Source organism: Ylistrum balloti, unplaced genomic scaffold (assembly GCF_031769215.1).
Source record: "Ylistrum balloti isolate Yb309-2 unplaced genomic scaffold, AGI_CSIRO_Ybal_v1 Utg370030, whole genome shotgun sequence".
NCBI lineage: Eukaryota > Metazoa > Mollusca > Bivalvia > Pectinida > Pectinidae > Ylistrum > Ylistrum balloti.
Window position 1 is genome coordinate 328032 of NW_026782093.1, and position 16305 is coordinate 344336.

At 33.7% G+C, this 16305-nt stretch overlaps 1 protein-coding gene across 1 annotated transcript in view; it reads right to left on the reverse strand.

The window, feature by feature from the left end:
* Positions 1-15719, reverse strand: part of LOC132548870 (uncharacterized) — a 62726-nt gene extending 47007 nt beyond the window's left edge. The window contains exon 1 of the mRNA XM_060212767.1: positions 15666-15719. Within this exon, the coding sequence (XP_060068750.1) occupies positions 15666-15719 (54 nt within the window). The remainder of the gene's footprint in view (positions 1-15665) is intronic.
* Between the last annotated feature and the right edge of the window lie 586 nt (positions 15720-16305).

Here is a 16305-nt window from a genome sequence, read left to right on the forward strand (position 1 = left end):
TCCTCCATTTTCTGTACAGTTTTATAAAACCAAGATATTCTGTGGTTCAGTTCTGTCTTACACAACCTGTATGTTTTAAATTTCTGTAAAAGGCAGGACACAAAGATCTCTATACAAAACTTACACACAATTACCTCTGTAACTCCGAATACAAGGACAGATGATTTGGTCGAAAATTGTCATTTCAAGCGTCCTCATGCTTTATGTCAAATTCTAATCATGATAAATTTTTGTCAGTGACTGTTGACTCATTAATTTCAACACACTCTTGTCAATGAAATGTCAATAAGGGTTTTGACATATCATCTATTTGGATTGACTGAGGCACATGGATTGAGAATCTATATATGTAAATACAGAGTGCAGTAGGTGTAAAAAATTATCCTCATTACTTAAGGCATCATCATTTTTAGAACCAATCTCCTAATATACCAACAAGAAGACATTTTATGTTTAATGGCTTAAAACCTTGAATTTGTTTTCATCCAATTTTTGCCCAAAAACCTTGAAATTCTGCTTAATGCGCTGCTAACTTTAACAGGAAATCTTGATGAATATCTCAAAGGTTAAAATTTGACCAGAATCCATCCTCTAAACAGCAATGAGTTACAACCAGTGCATTCTGAATCATTTGTTTTGAAATCCCACCAAGGTAATCTTGTCACAAATCCAAAACTTTATTGAGTCATTTAAAATCTGAACTAGTGATGAGAATTTAGCACTACTTTGGGTACTGCCATTAAATATTCATTTAATCAGCAAGTATTTTCATTTTTTTTAAAACTTTTTTTTCATTTTAACACAGCTCTATCTATCTTCCTTATTTCTGTAATAAGATTTAAACCCTTTGGGATCTAAGAATTTCCAAATTCTATCCAAACAGTATGCTATTGATTTCTACTGTATTAAAAGATTAAGACAAATTTGCATACTTATGACTTTGAAAATAAGCATCATTCAAGGCACAATTGGATATGAAGTTATTCCAAGGGGAGGTTATATGATTTCATAGTAAACAAGTGTTTTTCATGTCCTTCGTGTATAAAACCTTGAAATGTTCATCTAGCATATATCCTTAAGTGCATGCTGTTTGAAGTCTTGCAGAATCTCTTATCAGATAAGTTACTGTCAAACGCACGAGTGACTAACATTTCTATACATTGCCAAACACCTACATGACTCAGATTATTTGTAGGGATCTATTTGAACCAAAAACAGCCATCAGAATAAAACCAAATGTTATCCAATTTGATTCACAAATAACGAATTTAAAAATTCTAGTTTTAGAACGAAGGACACAGAACTGGATTACCCTCCTTTGTTTTTTTCGAACATTAATGATATTCTTTTTCATTTGTCTTACTTCAGCTGAAGGCAACTTATTTCCAGTCCATTCTCTAGTCACTATTCTGTAGTATCCAGACTGTAATGTAAGGTATGTACATTCCACAATTTTGTACCACATTTTTGCTCTGTGTAGCAAATTCCATCTCCCTATTTCTCCATCAGCCCAGAAATGCTGCTACTGTCCCAGACTCTAAAGACTGACCACTGGTGCAATCATAAACCACATAAAGAAGTCATGTAGTGGTCAGTTTATATCCAGCTGGAATGTTAACAAGCATTATAGAGCTATCCCAACCTGGGGTCAAGAATCCTACCCCAGATGTTTGATGTTTCACATTTACATTGTAAACTTGCTGGAAAACCATGCAGGTTGTCGATGTTCCAATTCTATTCCGAGAAAGTGTTGTCGGGAATCTCTACATTCTTCTTCATTTTTGTTCAGTGAAGTTGTATTTCAACAACCTTTGACTGCCATTATGTACTGGCCTGTAGAAGCTTATGAGCTTTTACCGACACGATGTTGAAGAAAAGTTATAGTCAAACCGTTTGGAGCATCAATTCAACAGATAGTTTAGAAATAAAAACCAGCTTCACAGAATAGTATGAAGGTACATGTCTTTCTTCAACCTGTTTGGCCTTCTTTCCTTGTGCTGTTCAGACCTAGGATAGTTTGGTGACCTTTTTTACTTGCACCACTCAGGCCTACGATATATACCTATATATATCGCTTCTTTTCTTGCCCCTGCCAGACTTAAGATAGTCTGATATCATTTTCCCTTCCATTGTTCAAACCAAAGATACAATATACTGTATTTTTCTTTATGTCCTTGCACTTCAGACCTAATTTGGTAAACATGTGGCCTTCAGACCTAAGGTACATATGTTTTTCTGTGTGGCCTTAAGACCTATGATACATGTGTTTTTCTGTGTGGCTTTAAGACCTAAGATACATGTACTTTTCTGTGTGGCTTTAAGACCTAAGATATATGTGTTTTTTCTGTGTGGCTTTAAGACCTAAGATATATGTGTTTTTCTGTGTGGTCTTCAGACCTAACGATATGTAACAAGTACAAATGATCCAATGGTGTACTCTGATGCCAGCCGTCCATCACCTGAATGCCAACAGGCAAGGCTGCCCACATCTTGTCAGGTACAAATCACTGACCAACGAATCCCTTTAGGTCAATTCCACTGACCATCAAACAGTGGTCACTCTGGACCTAAAGGATTCTACATACCAGGTCAAGTTCCAAAATATACTGCCATTCCATACTTGTGATTCAGCTAAGTGGTCAGTATCAACTGGTCAAGGCTTGAAATCATTAATATGCGGCCAAAATATGTAGGCAGGTTCTGGTCAGTGCATAAACGATCCGCCATGGTGAACATAAAACATTTCAATTTCACCAATCCCCGATCTTGATGTCAGAATAGCATTGTATCTGTCATCTAAGCTGTCATCAAAAGGGTCAGAAACATATGAGAGCGGATCCACTTAGAGCTGATAAAAACATTGTTCATTATTTTCAAAATTATATCAACATGAAGATTAAGAGTTTAGTTATGTAATTCTTTTTCCGGCAGAGCAGCTACGTTGGTAAAATTTGTAATAGGGGACATTCAAATGTCAATGATTATCTTTAAAGTGAAAAAAAAACTTTATTTTTAATTAGCTTCCACAGAAAACTTTTGTCTGATCGAGAGTTTTTCTGACAGGTGTCTGACGTTTGAAATGAGAAAAGATAATACCATCTGTTGAATGTTTTAACATTTTCTGTGCCCAAAGTGACATACATTTGACTAAAAACACATCTAAACAGACATAGAAAATATATAGAGTGATTATACCATAAAAGGTTATAACAGTGAAGTGCTGTCGTGTAGCAACCATTAACCTAAGAGCTCCCCTATATACTGATGACTCAATACAAAACAGGTGTTTAGACAACAACGCACTGACAGATGTTTTCTCGTTACGTAAAACTTCTCAATTCATGGGAATAGTTTATCAATCTCGATCACAACTGTATTTAAACGGAAACACCCTGTATCAAATAAATAAAAAAAAAAATCCTTGCTATCTTTGAAATCAATTATAAAACTGTTGAGTAAAATTGCACAAGAGGTGTTATTCTGTCAAATAACTACCTGTATCTCTACAATCAATTATAAAATGCTTCGGTAAAAACAGCACAAAAAAAGTATTCATTCCGTCAGAAGTATTACAACCGATATCTCCAGAATCAATTTAGACTCATATTCAGTGAAAACTTCAAAATTAATTATCAATGAATTACGCTGTGTACCCATTACAGTATGAAGATGTTCGAAAAATCGCTGACAAGATGTCAGAGAGTGCATTCAATGTACTGAGTTATCCAAAGATACAGATAGACACAATGCATAACAGCATTTTACCAACATTAATAATTATTTGAAGACACTTTTCATTTAAAACAATACTGCAGCAATGTGTATATTTATAAAGAGTTTGATAAAAAAAAAAAAATCTCCTTGTACAGACACAAGTTGTTTTCAGACAAACTTCTAAACATTTGTCTTCTGTACTTAAAAGAAAACTTGGTTTTAGATCTGTTCACAATAAATACTACAGGTTTCCTGGATCTAGTATACCACCACTTCAGGACATCGATTACACAGATGTTAACATACATGTATTGTATGTAAACATCCTCTATATCTACTGCATCTCAAACATAAAACATATAGAAAACCATTCAGTTTCTTGGCTAAAAGAAGATTTTTGCTGAGGTTTTCATCAAGAATGCTTTTAAGTAAAGTTTGGTTTAAGATTTATACCAGAACACTCCAGGATCCATCTTAATATTTTCAGATAACTTTAATATAAAATTCGAGAAACCAACCATCCAAACAAAGTTATCAATTAATGCATAAAAGTTGAATTAATTAGTTATTGTGGTAATTAATTGCATTTACCAAACATTGGCGGTAATTAAATGGAACTTATTCAAAGTTGAAAATTCTACAAAAAGTAATTGATCTAAATTATTACCTATGATACCTTTGTCAGCCTGTCAACATTTCTGCTGTCTCCTTAAAATGACCATAAACGTAATCTTCTGTTCACACAATTCTTGACTTTTTTGCAATAGTTCTCTAAGGGGAGGTAAGCATGACCTTACCACAGCACAACATCATTGTTACAACAATTATTGACAACAGTTTCAATCACAAGACTTAAATTTTGCACAGCCTCCAACCACACAGTATTTTGCATGAGATATTTGCTCTCTTCATGGTGCAAATCAAATCTGATTCCACAAACTGTTTGCAAATGCAAAAGTTTTCTAGCACAAAATCTAAACACTGGTAATATGACCTAGCACAATGTCAGTCTGTTTCCATATTTTGTATGCTGAAATGCTAAATAAGAGTACTCCATTATCACAAGAACTTTGACCCAAAGTTTTCCTATAGTCAGTATTACACTGCAATAACATGTCTCGGCCATGTCTTTGTCATGTGACAAAATTTCCTGACCCTTATTGTACAGAGATACTGAGTCATATACAGCCAGCTCCTACAGGTGCTCCGACACATACCAGTAACATGTGGTCCAGCAGCTGACCTGCACAAGTCACAGCATTGATAACTTACAAAGGAATTCACTTATGTATCATTGATCCTTGGAACTAATGTCTTCTAAAAGACAGAATTCCAATGTTTGCAAAATGCTCAATAAGGCAAAATTTTAATGTTCACAAAATGATCAAGACACAATTTTAATGATCCCAAAATGACCAAGACAGAATTTCTATGTTCCCAAAATACTCATGACACGATTTCAATGTTCCCAAAATACTCATGAAACGTTTTCAATGTTTCGAAATTACTTATGTATACTGACAGCGAAAATATATGAAAAAAAGGAATAAGGTATATAATTATAATACATGTGGATAAATAGGCTTGGAAATCCATGGGAAGGGAAATTTCTATCTGTCAGGACCACTTGTCTGACTCTGCAAACTGACAATACATAAATCCAAACATAATGTTGTATATATAGAAAGGAGACACATAAATCTGAGCCATATAGTTTGTGATGAATATAGAGAGAAAAGCTGACAGTACTGGTAAATTTTGTGATTCCAGGGGCTGTGATATATATACAGAAGGTGAGGAATGCCAGGCTATATAATGGGATACATTCTGAGACAGAGGAATGTAGTAGACAGGTCTGGCCACCTAATGGCACTCAAGCCAGGTACCAACTGCAGGCTAGAATACTCTGGCCAGCTTTCACCTGACACTTGTACCTGTAGCTGAATCCAGTTAACTTCCAAATTGATAAACAGGGAAGCTTATTAGGGTGGTCTGGCATTACAAAAGTAGTCACTACTGTCCAGTTGTGGCCAGCTGGCTTATATAGCTGTTGTAAAGTCAGAGATCAACTATCTTATAACATATAAAACACAATCCATTTTTAAAGCAACCTGGAAATTTTAACAAACACCAAGAAGATTATCACCGAGATGTATTATACAAAATATAAAAAAACAACACCTTCCTTTTAAGAAAAATAACTCTTGCACAATTTGTTAATGTACAGCCTTAACTTAACCCTTTTTGATACACAATGATTTGAAACAATGTTTGAAAACACTTTTCAATATTAGTATTGTTGTGATATAAGTAAATTCTTATAACAGGTATTGGAAACAATTGCCTTATAATTTGTAGGGAAAAATTCACAGGAAACTGAAATGTTAAAACACATCCTGGTTTTCTAACTCACAATAAACAACCTAGTACTAAGGTCATTAAAAACAAATAAAACTTCAATTATTTTTGTTTTCATTTTATAAAAATACGTATTTAATGATTATTTTAAAAACCAATAACTTTGTGCAACAATTAAAAGAGGCACAACTGCCACACAATTGCCTTCTTCCGATGTTTATATCATCTTCTCATGCAAAGTGATTTTTATCTTTTGTGTAAAAGTTTCATTAATTAACGTACGTTGTGAGAGATATGCAAATTATGGTTCTGATTGGCTAAATAAGAGTTGGTATATCGTGGCACATAGCATGCAGTACATATTCCATAGAATTTTCTGATCTTACATTACAGGGCTGACATGTGAATCAGAATAGATGAAAGTATAGTTACGGTAAATGTCATATTCTTTCATAATGCTTTTTTTTTATTACACAAATACCAGAATAACAAACATAAAGAAATGCAACTTTTTTTTCTTTATTTCTTGTTCCCCTAGAAATTATTCTGTTTTTAGGATTTCTGATGAACATTAAAATTCAGCGTAATTGGATCTTCATTCAATATTCAATGAATTTTAGAAGAGAAACGTGTGTATATTAGCAAACATGAACTAAAATAAAAAAAAAAAAAAAACCTGCAGAAGCATTTTCTTCCAGAATTTATATTGGTTTAATTTTTTAAAATCAAAACATAAGAATATTTACCACAGGTCGGATATTCTTTTTTTTATGATGCATGTGCATGATTTTTATTCCATATAGCAACAGCCATCATGACTAGGGGCTATAATTCATTAATGAGACCAAACCAGATGTCAACCAAGGTCAAAGGTCACTTCTAGATTCAAGGTTATACCTTTATTGACCCTCTTCCCTAAAATCACCACAGCTAGAGTACTCTATATTTTCATTTAATATTCTTGATCATGCACATTTCCTTTGTTGATACCTTACCAGGGCTCTCACACCCCATTTTGGGACTGGGGCCTGAGGCCCTTAGAATTGGGAAAAATAATGGTGTTTTCCTTAGAATTAGAAAAACTTGGGGTCTAAATTGGGAAAAAAAGATACTATTTTGCATTGGGAATGGGGCCGAATATCGGCCCCAAATCTGGCAGATAGAGAGCCCTGCTTACTGAAAATACTTTTCTGCACATCGTCTCCCTCATCCCCACTCCTCCTCTAATGCTTGTTTATGGCTTTTCCCAATATTTTTCCTGTAAATTATTGATAGCAATTATATCCGCTGATATGGTATCATCAAGCTCCATTTGTTCACCTGTCTCTCCCTACTGTTTTACCTCCTCCCTCAGTTCAACATGTGATATTATAGCCAGTTTTTATTTTCTTTGATCCTCCTCCCTACTTCCCCTCCCCCTCCCCCTTCCATGTTTAATCAGCCATGACTCACACCCATCTAAAGGTCTGAGTATCACCAATAATTAGAGTCAATAACTGACTACTCAATACACCATTAAAACACCATTAATATAATCAGTTTCATTACCAAAATTGACCAATTAAACCTAATATTTCAATTAATTTTATTAACATTTTTTCAATCCTGATGGTTATTGTTTTGAATCCTAACGTGTAATTTAAGTTTCATTTTGAATATTTTACCTGAAGATGACAATAAACCAACAGACAATATATCTTATAGATCTTGCCTTATAATTATTGTACAATTCACCTTCCAATATCCAGGTCACTTAATCACTACCATTTAGTTTTTAACCACTATATGTACTTGTTACTCATTCATAACTAATAATTATATCCAAACAGCACCTTGACCAGGCTAACTTTCAAGGCTGACCATTGTCCATTAATGTTCACAGATATAATTATTCTACTGGCAGTCGATAAGATGTAATTATATAATTAGATGTTTTGTGATCCTAAGCCCCTTGACTAAAAATTATCATCTTTAATACAATATCTCTCATTCATGAAATCAGTATTGATTAATTCAAATTCTATTAAAAAAAACTAACCTCATCAACTATATCTATCAAGAGGTTGGTTATTGAACAAACGTTGCTTTTCACCAACAAAAGGAAATCATTTTATTGAGTTTACAGTTGTCTGTTCTTGACGTTAGATTCTATTTGAATGTTCCTGCCATATGAAAAAATATAAAAGATCTCACAAATGACAAATTGTTATAGGGGAGGTAATTAGGCAATCAGGGGAGATAATTAAGTGACAAGGGGAGATAATCATGTGATATGCAAATCTCACCATTTATCATACTGATGAAGGTAATTACCTTATGGGTGATTAAGGTTGTCTGTGTAAGAGCGGTTCATATGAAAGGACAAAAGGTCACATATTACCCTCTGGACACTATAAAGTACATCAACCTTCTAGATGTCATTGTAATTATACATAACAACTATGCATGGCTATGTTTTCAGTGTCAGGTAAAATTAACCTTAGATGGTCATAATGTAAAAATGAATCTTAATTCTGCACAAAATAATTTTGCCTGTAATATATTAGAATATTTCAACATACCATATTCACAAATCAACAGTTTTTTAACAGAAAAAGTTAACAAAAACCCTAAAAATTAATAGTTCTCATTCAATGGCATTTTCAATACATCAAAATAAAGAATTTCCTCAAGAATGGTGGAAACCCTGCAATTACTCCCAGAACAGTGAAACAGAATGCGATATAACCTGTTGAAAGATGGCCTGATCCTCCTGGCTTGGGAAACAAAGATGAGTCACAAATTGATCGTGATTCGACTTAAAGTTACTTAGTTGTGTGAGAAGAGGTGTTTGCATGTCGTTGTATTTCATTCAAACAGCCTAACACCACATTAAAGTCAAAATGACAGCAATTACCTGAAATTCTATTTTTTCCTACACAAATTCTAGATAGGGCATTATACAAGAGCTTAATATCCTTCAGGATTTTCATATGTCACAAACTATACTTAAAATCACATCAGTTCAATATTTCAAAGTCGAATTACATCCATAATTGACACTAGATTTATTGCCACATAATGCTATCTGCCATGTAAAGAGGGTTGTGTAATGTTTTACGTCTTACAACTATCTATAGATCTGTAATAATCTTTTATAAAGGTAATTATAAAAACAAATCCAACTATGATGAGACCATAATGACATGATTTACAATTGTGAAGTATTCAATCATTATCATAAACCCATACCAGGCTTTCTTCTTTATAGTTTTTAAGAAGAAGTTTTTTCCTCTTTTTATCACTGTTATCTTGGATTAATTACTCTTATTCAATTATAAAATCAAAAGAAAATAACTCATTTGTTTGAGGATTTGTCATACTGGCTGAGTGAACACAAATCGTGTTCTTAACTAATTAATAGGTTTATTGGCTTTCTATCAGATTACACTTGACCTTTCTGTCATTCTTCCCAATAATTAACAGAGGCTGGCTAGTGGTAATCTCTTCTTTTTAACAGAAAGGTCAAAGAAGTATATTGCTTAAGTCACGTAAGAGTTTGGTTAGGATGTGATAATATCACGGAAGATTAAAGAATCTGAAGAGTTCTGAAGTGTGAAGACAAACTTGTTTAATTTGGATACTTGTCAATCTAGAACTCATTTCCAGAAAATAACTTGTCGTTCAGGAGTGACAACGACCACTTGACAATTTGGAGTACTCCTTAAACAAAGATAATTTGACTCCATATAATAATTTGCAGGTCTGTGTCTGGGTAGAATATGACAGCCAAAACTTTCTTTATCTCTTTAAATTCACGGTGTCCCGATCAACCCCTCTACCCCCAATGGTTCCCCACCCCAACCAACCAATCTCAAAAGAGTTTTTGCTAAAGACCTTTTTGATATAAAGAAAAAAAACAACCCATTTTTTTCAACAACCTTTGAAAGTTAGGAACAGGACAAAAATGATGTACCTTACAACGATCATTGCCCTTTTCACCTTTGTCACCTTGGAAACTGCAGTATTTTAAATTCGACAACTGTTATCTGTTGTAAGCCTGGAGGACATTGTTATTCCTGTCCCATTCATGGATTAACAATCTAGTTGACGCGTTAATCTGACCATGTTGATCAATTTATTCTCCTGATTCCAGCTATAATTGTGCCTAAACAACAACGTGTGTGCCGCAAAATAATGATAAGGATCCCTGCGAGGGATTACATACACAAGCATCATCAGGAGGCAGCGACATGCTCTGTGAGTGATTAGAAAAAGGTATTGGTTCTAAACGGTGATAATATTACAAATATCTTACAAAATTAAACCATAATGAATTTGTTTAGTAATTTACAATTTAAAGCATTGTTACACTTTGCATTCACTTTCTACTTTTTGACCAATTAAATTTCAAAACTACTACCAGGATTTTTTATGCATTTCATACTGAAACTTGAATTACTTTATCAAAAATTAGACTTTAATTCAAATTGAAGAGAAATATTTCCAGAGGGTCAAACTATAAAGAAAAGTTTATCAAAAGTTATAAGTTTAAACACAGAAAGAGTTCAATTTCCATGACAACAGACTACGTGGAATGGTGGAATTTTGTCTCCAGTATCTTTGAGTGGTAATTTGATGAGAAATGATCATGCTCTTTCAGTTAAAAAATTTACATCTAACAATGTTTGCTGTCAAAAATTGAGAGATTGGTTTTCCAAAAAAAAAAAAAAATCTAGCAATTTCATCATAGAACAACAAATACCACAAAAAATAGTATTTACAAACAGATTTATACTTAAGGCTATATGTAACCTTACTGTGATATACATCTCCTGAAGAGTTCCAAACAAAGAAACCAGTAATATACCTTTCAGCAAAATCATGATTTGAACTTTAAAATTGACCGAATGGCTCATGAGAAAACACAAAAAGCGATGACAAGTGAGAACCACCAAGGTACACAAATAGTGATGACAATTAAGTGAGAAATGCCTAAGAGGTACACAAATTGTGATGACATCCCTTAGAAATCTAGTTGCCAAGGTGAAAGACAAGTATATACATCAGTGTGCTATCCTGATGCTTGAAAGGTGCCATAACAGATGCAAGTACAGATAATGCTATAGTCCTTTGCCGAATAGCATGTTTTTTCTTTTGAGAAAAAAAATCTAAGGGAAGTAACTCTTACACAACCCTGGTATATCATGATTAGAGTGATAAGTTTTATGAATTTTAAGATAAAATATGTTTTTATATATCAATTTATTCATATTGACTTATTTCACAATAGAGATAAAAATACTGTTTGAATTACAAATTTAACAGTCGGCACAGCCCGATATACGAATGTTTATAACCCTGGCCTTTTGAAAAATGTTTCAAACACGCTTCAACTACTAATGCAAGGTATTGAATTATATATGATATGGCAGGTCGAAAAAAAAAAAGAAGATAGTGTATCAGCCCGGCATTTTATTGGTTAAAAAACATGAGACTCCAGTTTAAAATATCAATGAAATTAATAATTCAAGTGTTTAGTAAACTAGATGCAGAAACGGTGTTCACTTGCGGTGTCGTATCGTAATGAAGCAGATTTTACAATACATGTCCTATCTTGATGCAAAAATCAATTGTACCGTTGTGTTCAATTCAATTGAATATTCCAGTTGATACTTAAGAATAAATACATTGACGGAGCAATTGTTAATGTCAGTCCCTGATGTCCTGTAGTGGTGGTACGTTGAAATTTCTATCACTGGAGTTACAGTTTTACAGTGATCATTCACAGTGAATATTCTGGAAAATTGGAAAAAAAATATCTGACATACTTCAAACATCTGAATAACAAATCTGTTTATTTATTTTGTCACGACAAGATTGCATGTTGACACAACTTCATCATCAATTTCAATGGTATCAAACAACAAACAAACGAAATGTCACCGCTAATTTAACTTCAATGAACGGAGAATCGTAAAACAGATATTGGTCTTGTCTGTCAGACATGATCAAGACACATCCATGCCAAATGTACTTATAAAGCTGTACATCTGATACGTAAACCTTCTTCATTTGAAATAAAGAAATAACTACTAAAGATTTTAGATTAAGGAAATACGAGAAGCCATTATGTGGATCGGTTTTGTTTCCGATAGCTAACCTATATGAGAAATTATTATCAGTAGATCTCTGATGAACCTTTGATAAATTTTTTATGGCATTGATTTTTTTAAAAAATTTACTCCCACTGATATGAAGACTATATAGTGAAATAAAACTTAAGCGTAAGTAGAAACTTCATTGATCATAATGATGGATTTCACTCCAGGGGTGAGATCTCCATAGTTTTACTGTCCAATTTACTACAGAATCATATTCCACTGGAAGTACAACATGTATATTTCTTTTATAGCTGATAATGCACTATTACTGTACATATTTCGTGATAATTCCTGATTGCTGTTTGTTATAAAAGGTTTATCATATAATCAACAAGTGACTGTTGTTTAAAATCAAATGCATGTGATATAATGTCATTAGCTGTGTAGTGCTGCTGATGCAGTAAAAACTTCAGAAAATGAAAAATACAACAATTGTAACAGTAAAATAAAAAATAAGAAATGATAACTGGACGACTCGTAAACTGACCAATACTCTAAACCTCCAAAATACTGACCCTCCTAAACTCTTAGTCTCCAAAACCCTATTTATTTATTTTCGTCTCTATTCATTTAACTGCTTCTATGTTCACTATTACAGCCTTTCAGTGGTATTCTAGTTATCACAGATTCTGACCACTTGCTGTGTGGTAAGCTTTACATAAATCTTGACCAATCAAGACTAAGTCTGATTGATGGAGTACCTACAATTGATTGGGTATTATGTTCAATCCAATCAGGGATTAGCCAATCACGTATAACCTTATATCTACTGGTTACTGGGTAAATATGGCAGACGTGTAAGGGGTTTGTGGGTATAATTAGCCTTGTAGTGCTATAATTACCCCGAGGAGATGACGGAGAGATGATGGTCAGTCCTTGAATCTGATGGATCGCGACAGGTAAGGTCAGATAGAGGCTGGCAAAGGACACCAAAAATGCCAATAACGAAAACAGGTGATGACGGAATTATCCTCCAGCTCCTTGTTTAATATAGATATGACAGTGAACACTGACAGTATGTTGTGCTGTAAAATTTTCAGCACATTGACAGTGAACACTGACAGTATGTTGTGCTGTAAAATTTTCAGCACATCTGACAGTAAACACTGACAGTATGTTGTGCTGTAAAATTTTCAGCACATCTGACAGTAAACACTGACAGTATGTTGTGCTGTTTTTCAGAACATTGACAGTGAACACTGACAGTATGTTGTGCTGTTTTTCAGAACATTGACAGTGAACACTGACAGTATGTTGTGCTGTTTTTCAGAACATTGACAGTGAACACTGACAGTATGTTGTGCTTTTTGAACATTGAATGTTGTGCTGTTTTTTTTACATGTTGTGCTGTTTTTCAGAACATTGACAGTGAACACTGACAGTATGTTGTGCTGTAAATTTTACAGCACACAGACATTATGTTCTGCTATAAATTTTACAGCATATTTGGTAGTGTTATAATGAAGCTATCAAAATATTGATAAACTAATATCATATCATATAATTATCACTAACCCAAATTTCTAAACAATGTTGTGTCATCTTCTCTACAATATATGTATCAGGATAGTAACAATATCTACATCTTTATAACAGATTATCAACAGATTCTGCTGTATTCTGTTGCCTGCTGTACCTGCACATGTTACCTGTGTGATACCTGCGCATGTTACCTGAACATTACCTGTACATTATATGTTCTTTGTAACAAGTCAGATCTCCCATAAACTTTGTGACTGACATTTATTACCCAGTGAAGTGATGGCAAACAATACAATGTTCAATACCACTTTTTAAAGATTTTTAAACATTGTGTCAAATGCAATATAACTACGGTTTTAAAAATATAAAAATCAATTCAAGCTCAAATAAATGATAAAACCTGATGTCAAAACCAGACTGTATAATGTTGGTATCGTCTCATTAAAAATTTATACAGAATGTGTCTGTCATGTGTCAGTCAACATCAGTTAAATTGGTCTAGGATATCCTTTGAATGAACAAAGAACTAACCATTCCTTTCAACCTATCACCTTGCTAAAAAATAATACAACTTCACCTATCGAAATATTGAAAAAATTATGGCTTCTTTTTAAAATTTTTGACAGTTGCGTCTTTCAAAAATAAAATTATTATCTCGAAAAGCAAACTAGGATTTTTATCTCTCTAATAATTACAGGTGAAAAGTTCACTGTTTTTCAATCAGTTGTTGTCTGTAATTGATCAATTTTCCTCATATTCGTTTTTTACCTAAAAATCATCACCTGATCACAAGTTGGATCAATTTGAACCTATTATGTTCATTATTCACTGTCAGAAATGTCATTACAGGTAGATAATTTTGACAATTAGAGCTTTCACAGAAAAGATTAGAGAACACTGTGTGCCCTGTTGATTCATGGTGTAAAACAAACAGAATAGATCCACATGTTTCATCAAAGCAATCTCAATCAAGCACAGGTAGTTTTAAGGTCATTAGTATGCTAATTAGTACGGTAAAACACAGGTGAGCACATGTACTTTCCTAATCAACAGCAGTGTAAATCGACACAAGTTAGTGCAAGCAACCTGAGAGGGTTTTTATTGTCACTGAATGACAGCTGTCCCACACTGTGGGATACTAGTCCAGCACAGAATAGTATACGTTCTAGAAGTTCGCAGCTAGCAATGACCATAGGGCATAACACAAACTAAACATTTACTGACAAACCAGCTGAAACTGTAAATTTGATCATTTTATTTTTATAAATCAAACCTTGTAATCTAACACCTATTCTGTTTTATTTGGTGAAAGCAAAAGAAAAAATAAATTGATCTCTTTGTGATTTCTTTGCCATCTTATGAAAGTGAAATAAAAGTCAGGTAAGAAAAACGCAATGAGATCAGCATCCTGTTTCTGACTGGTCAGTTCCAGTGTCACCAGTTCAAGCAGGTATGACACAGAAGTCTATATTGGTCAGAGTTGTCCATTAAACACCTAGGTATTGTGAGAGTAAGTATGCCTCACCTGTTTAAAATCCATGTTATGTTAAATTACCTCCCTGGAGTTATTTATAATTTGTAATCAACTGATAAATACATGACTACATTTCCGAGCTTTCATTTCTAAAACAATTGTTGCAAGTATCCCAGTGCAAATCTCTATTTTGAAATTTTCTAGATATAGCACATTTTCAAAACATCAAGCCCTATGAAATCTTATTTGTCAGCCTGCATTTGACAAGCTTATTTCTAATGTACACATTATCTTAAACACTAAATTTTCTTGTTTGACTCACTAAATTTTTAAATTGCTGAAAAATTCAAAAGATTTCCTTGTTAATTCTGTCCCTCACACCAACATGCTACTGATCTAAAAAGATCTCGTGAGATGCTGATCCCAGCATGTGTTGTAACTAACGCATCAATCACATAGTTCGTCAGCACAGGTAAAAAGGACCTGTGACTCACCCTTTTATGAAGGTGCAATTCTGCTGCAGGGCTGAGGAGGCTGTATGTCTCCATGGCGACCAAAAAGGAAGAATTAATGATGAGGTTACACATGATTATCAAAGGGACATGTTTGTTCTACAGCAGTATCAGTTCCTTTGTGTTTTACTGAAACAGGTGGGCACTGGACATTAATATGCTAATGACCCCCAGGTCAAGTTTTACTAACCATGGAATACTCAAATAATTTACACCCTGAAAACACTCCACATTGGATGATTAATATTCGGGTAATAAATTCATACATTTTATCACACACCAGACTTAATTAGGAAAACAATGGAACAATATCTCCAGTCATAACGTGACTAACTCCTGTATTCTAATTTGTCATAAAGTTACACACAAAGGAGACATCAAATCATCATAGCTTCAGGTTTCTCATGTTCTCAGGTCTAACTTTATTTGAAGAAATAAAACAAAATAGAATTGTGAGTTGAGAAGTGATTGTGTACAATTAGAGACCTGTAAGTCAGGAAGTAAAGAGAATAAAGTAGGACAGGATGAGGAACTATCAGTGACCTGTAAGTCAGAAAGAATAGAAAGTACAGTAGGACAGGATGAGGACACTAATAATGACCAGTAAGTCAGGAAGTATAGA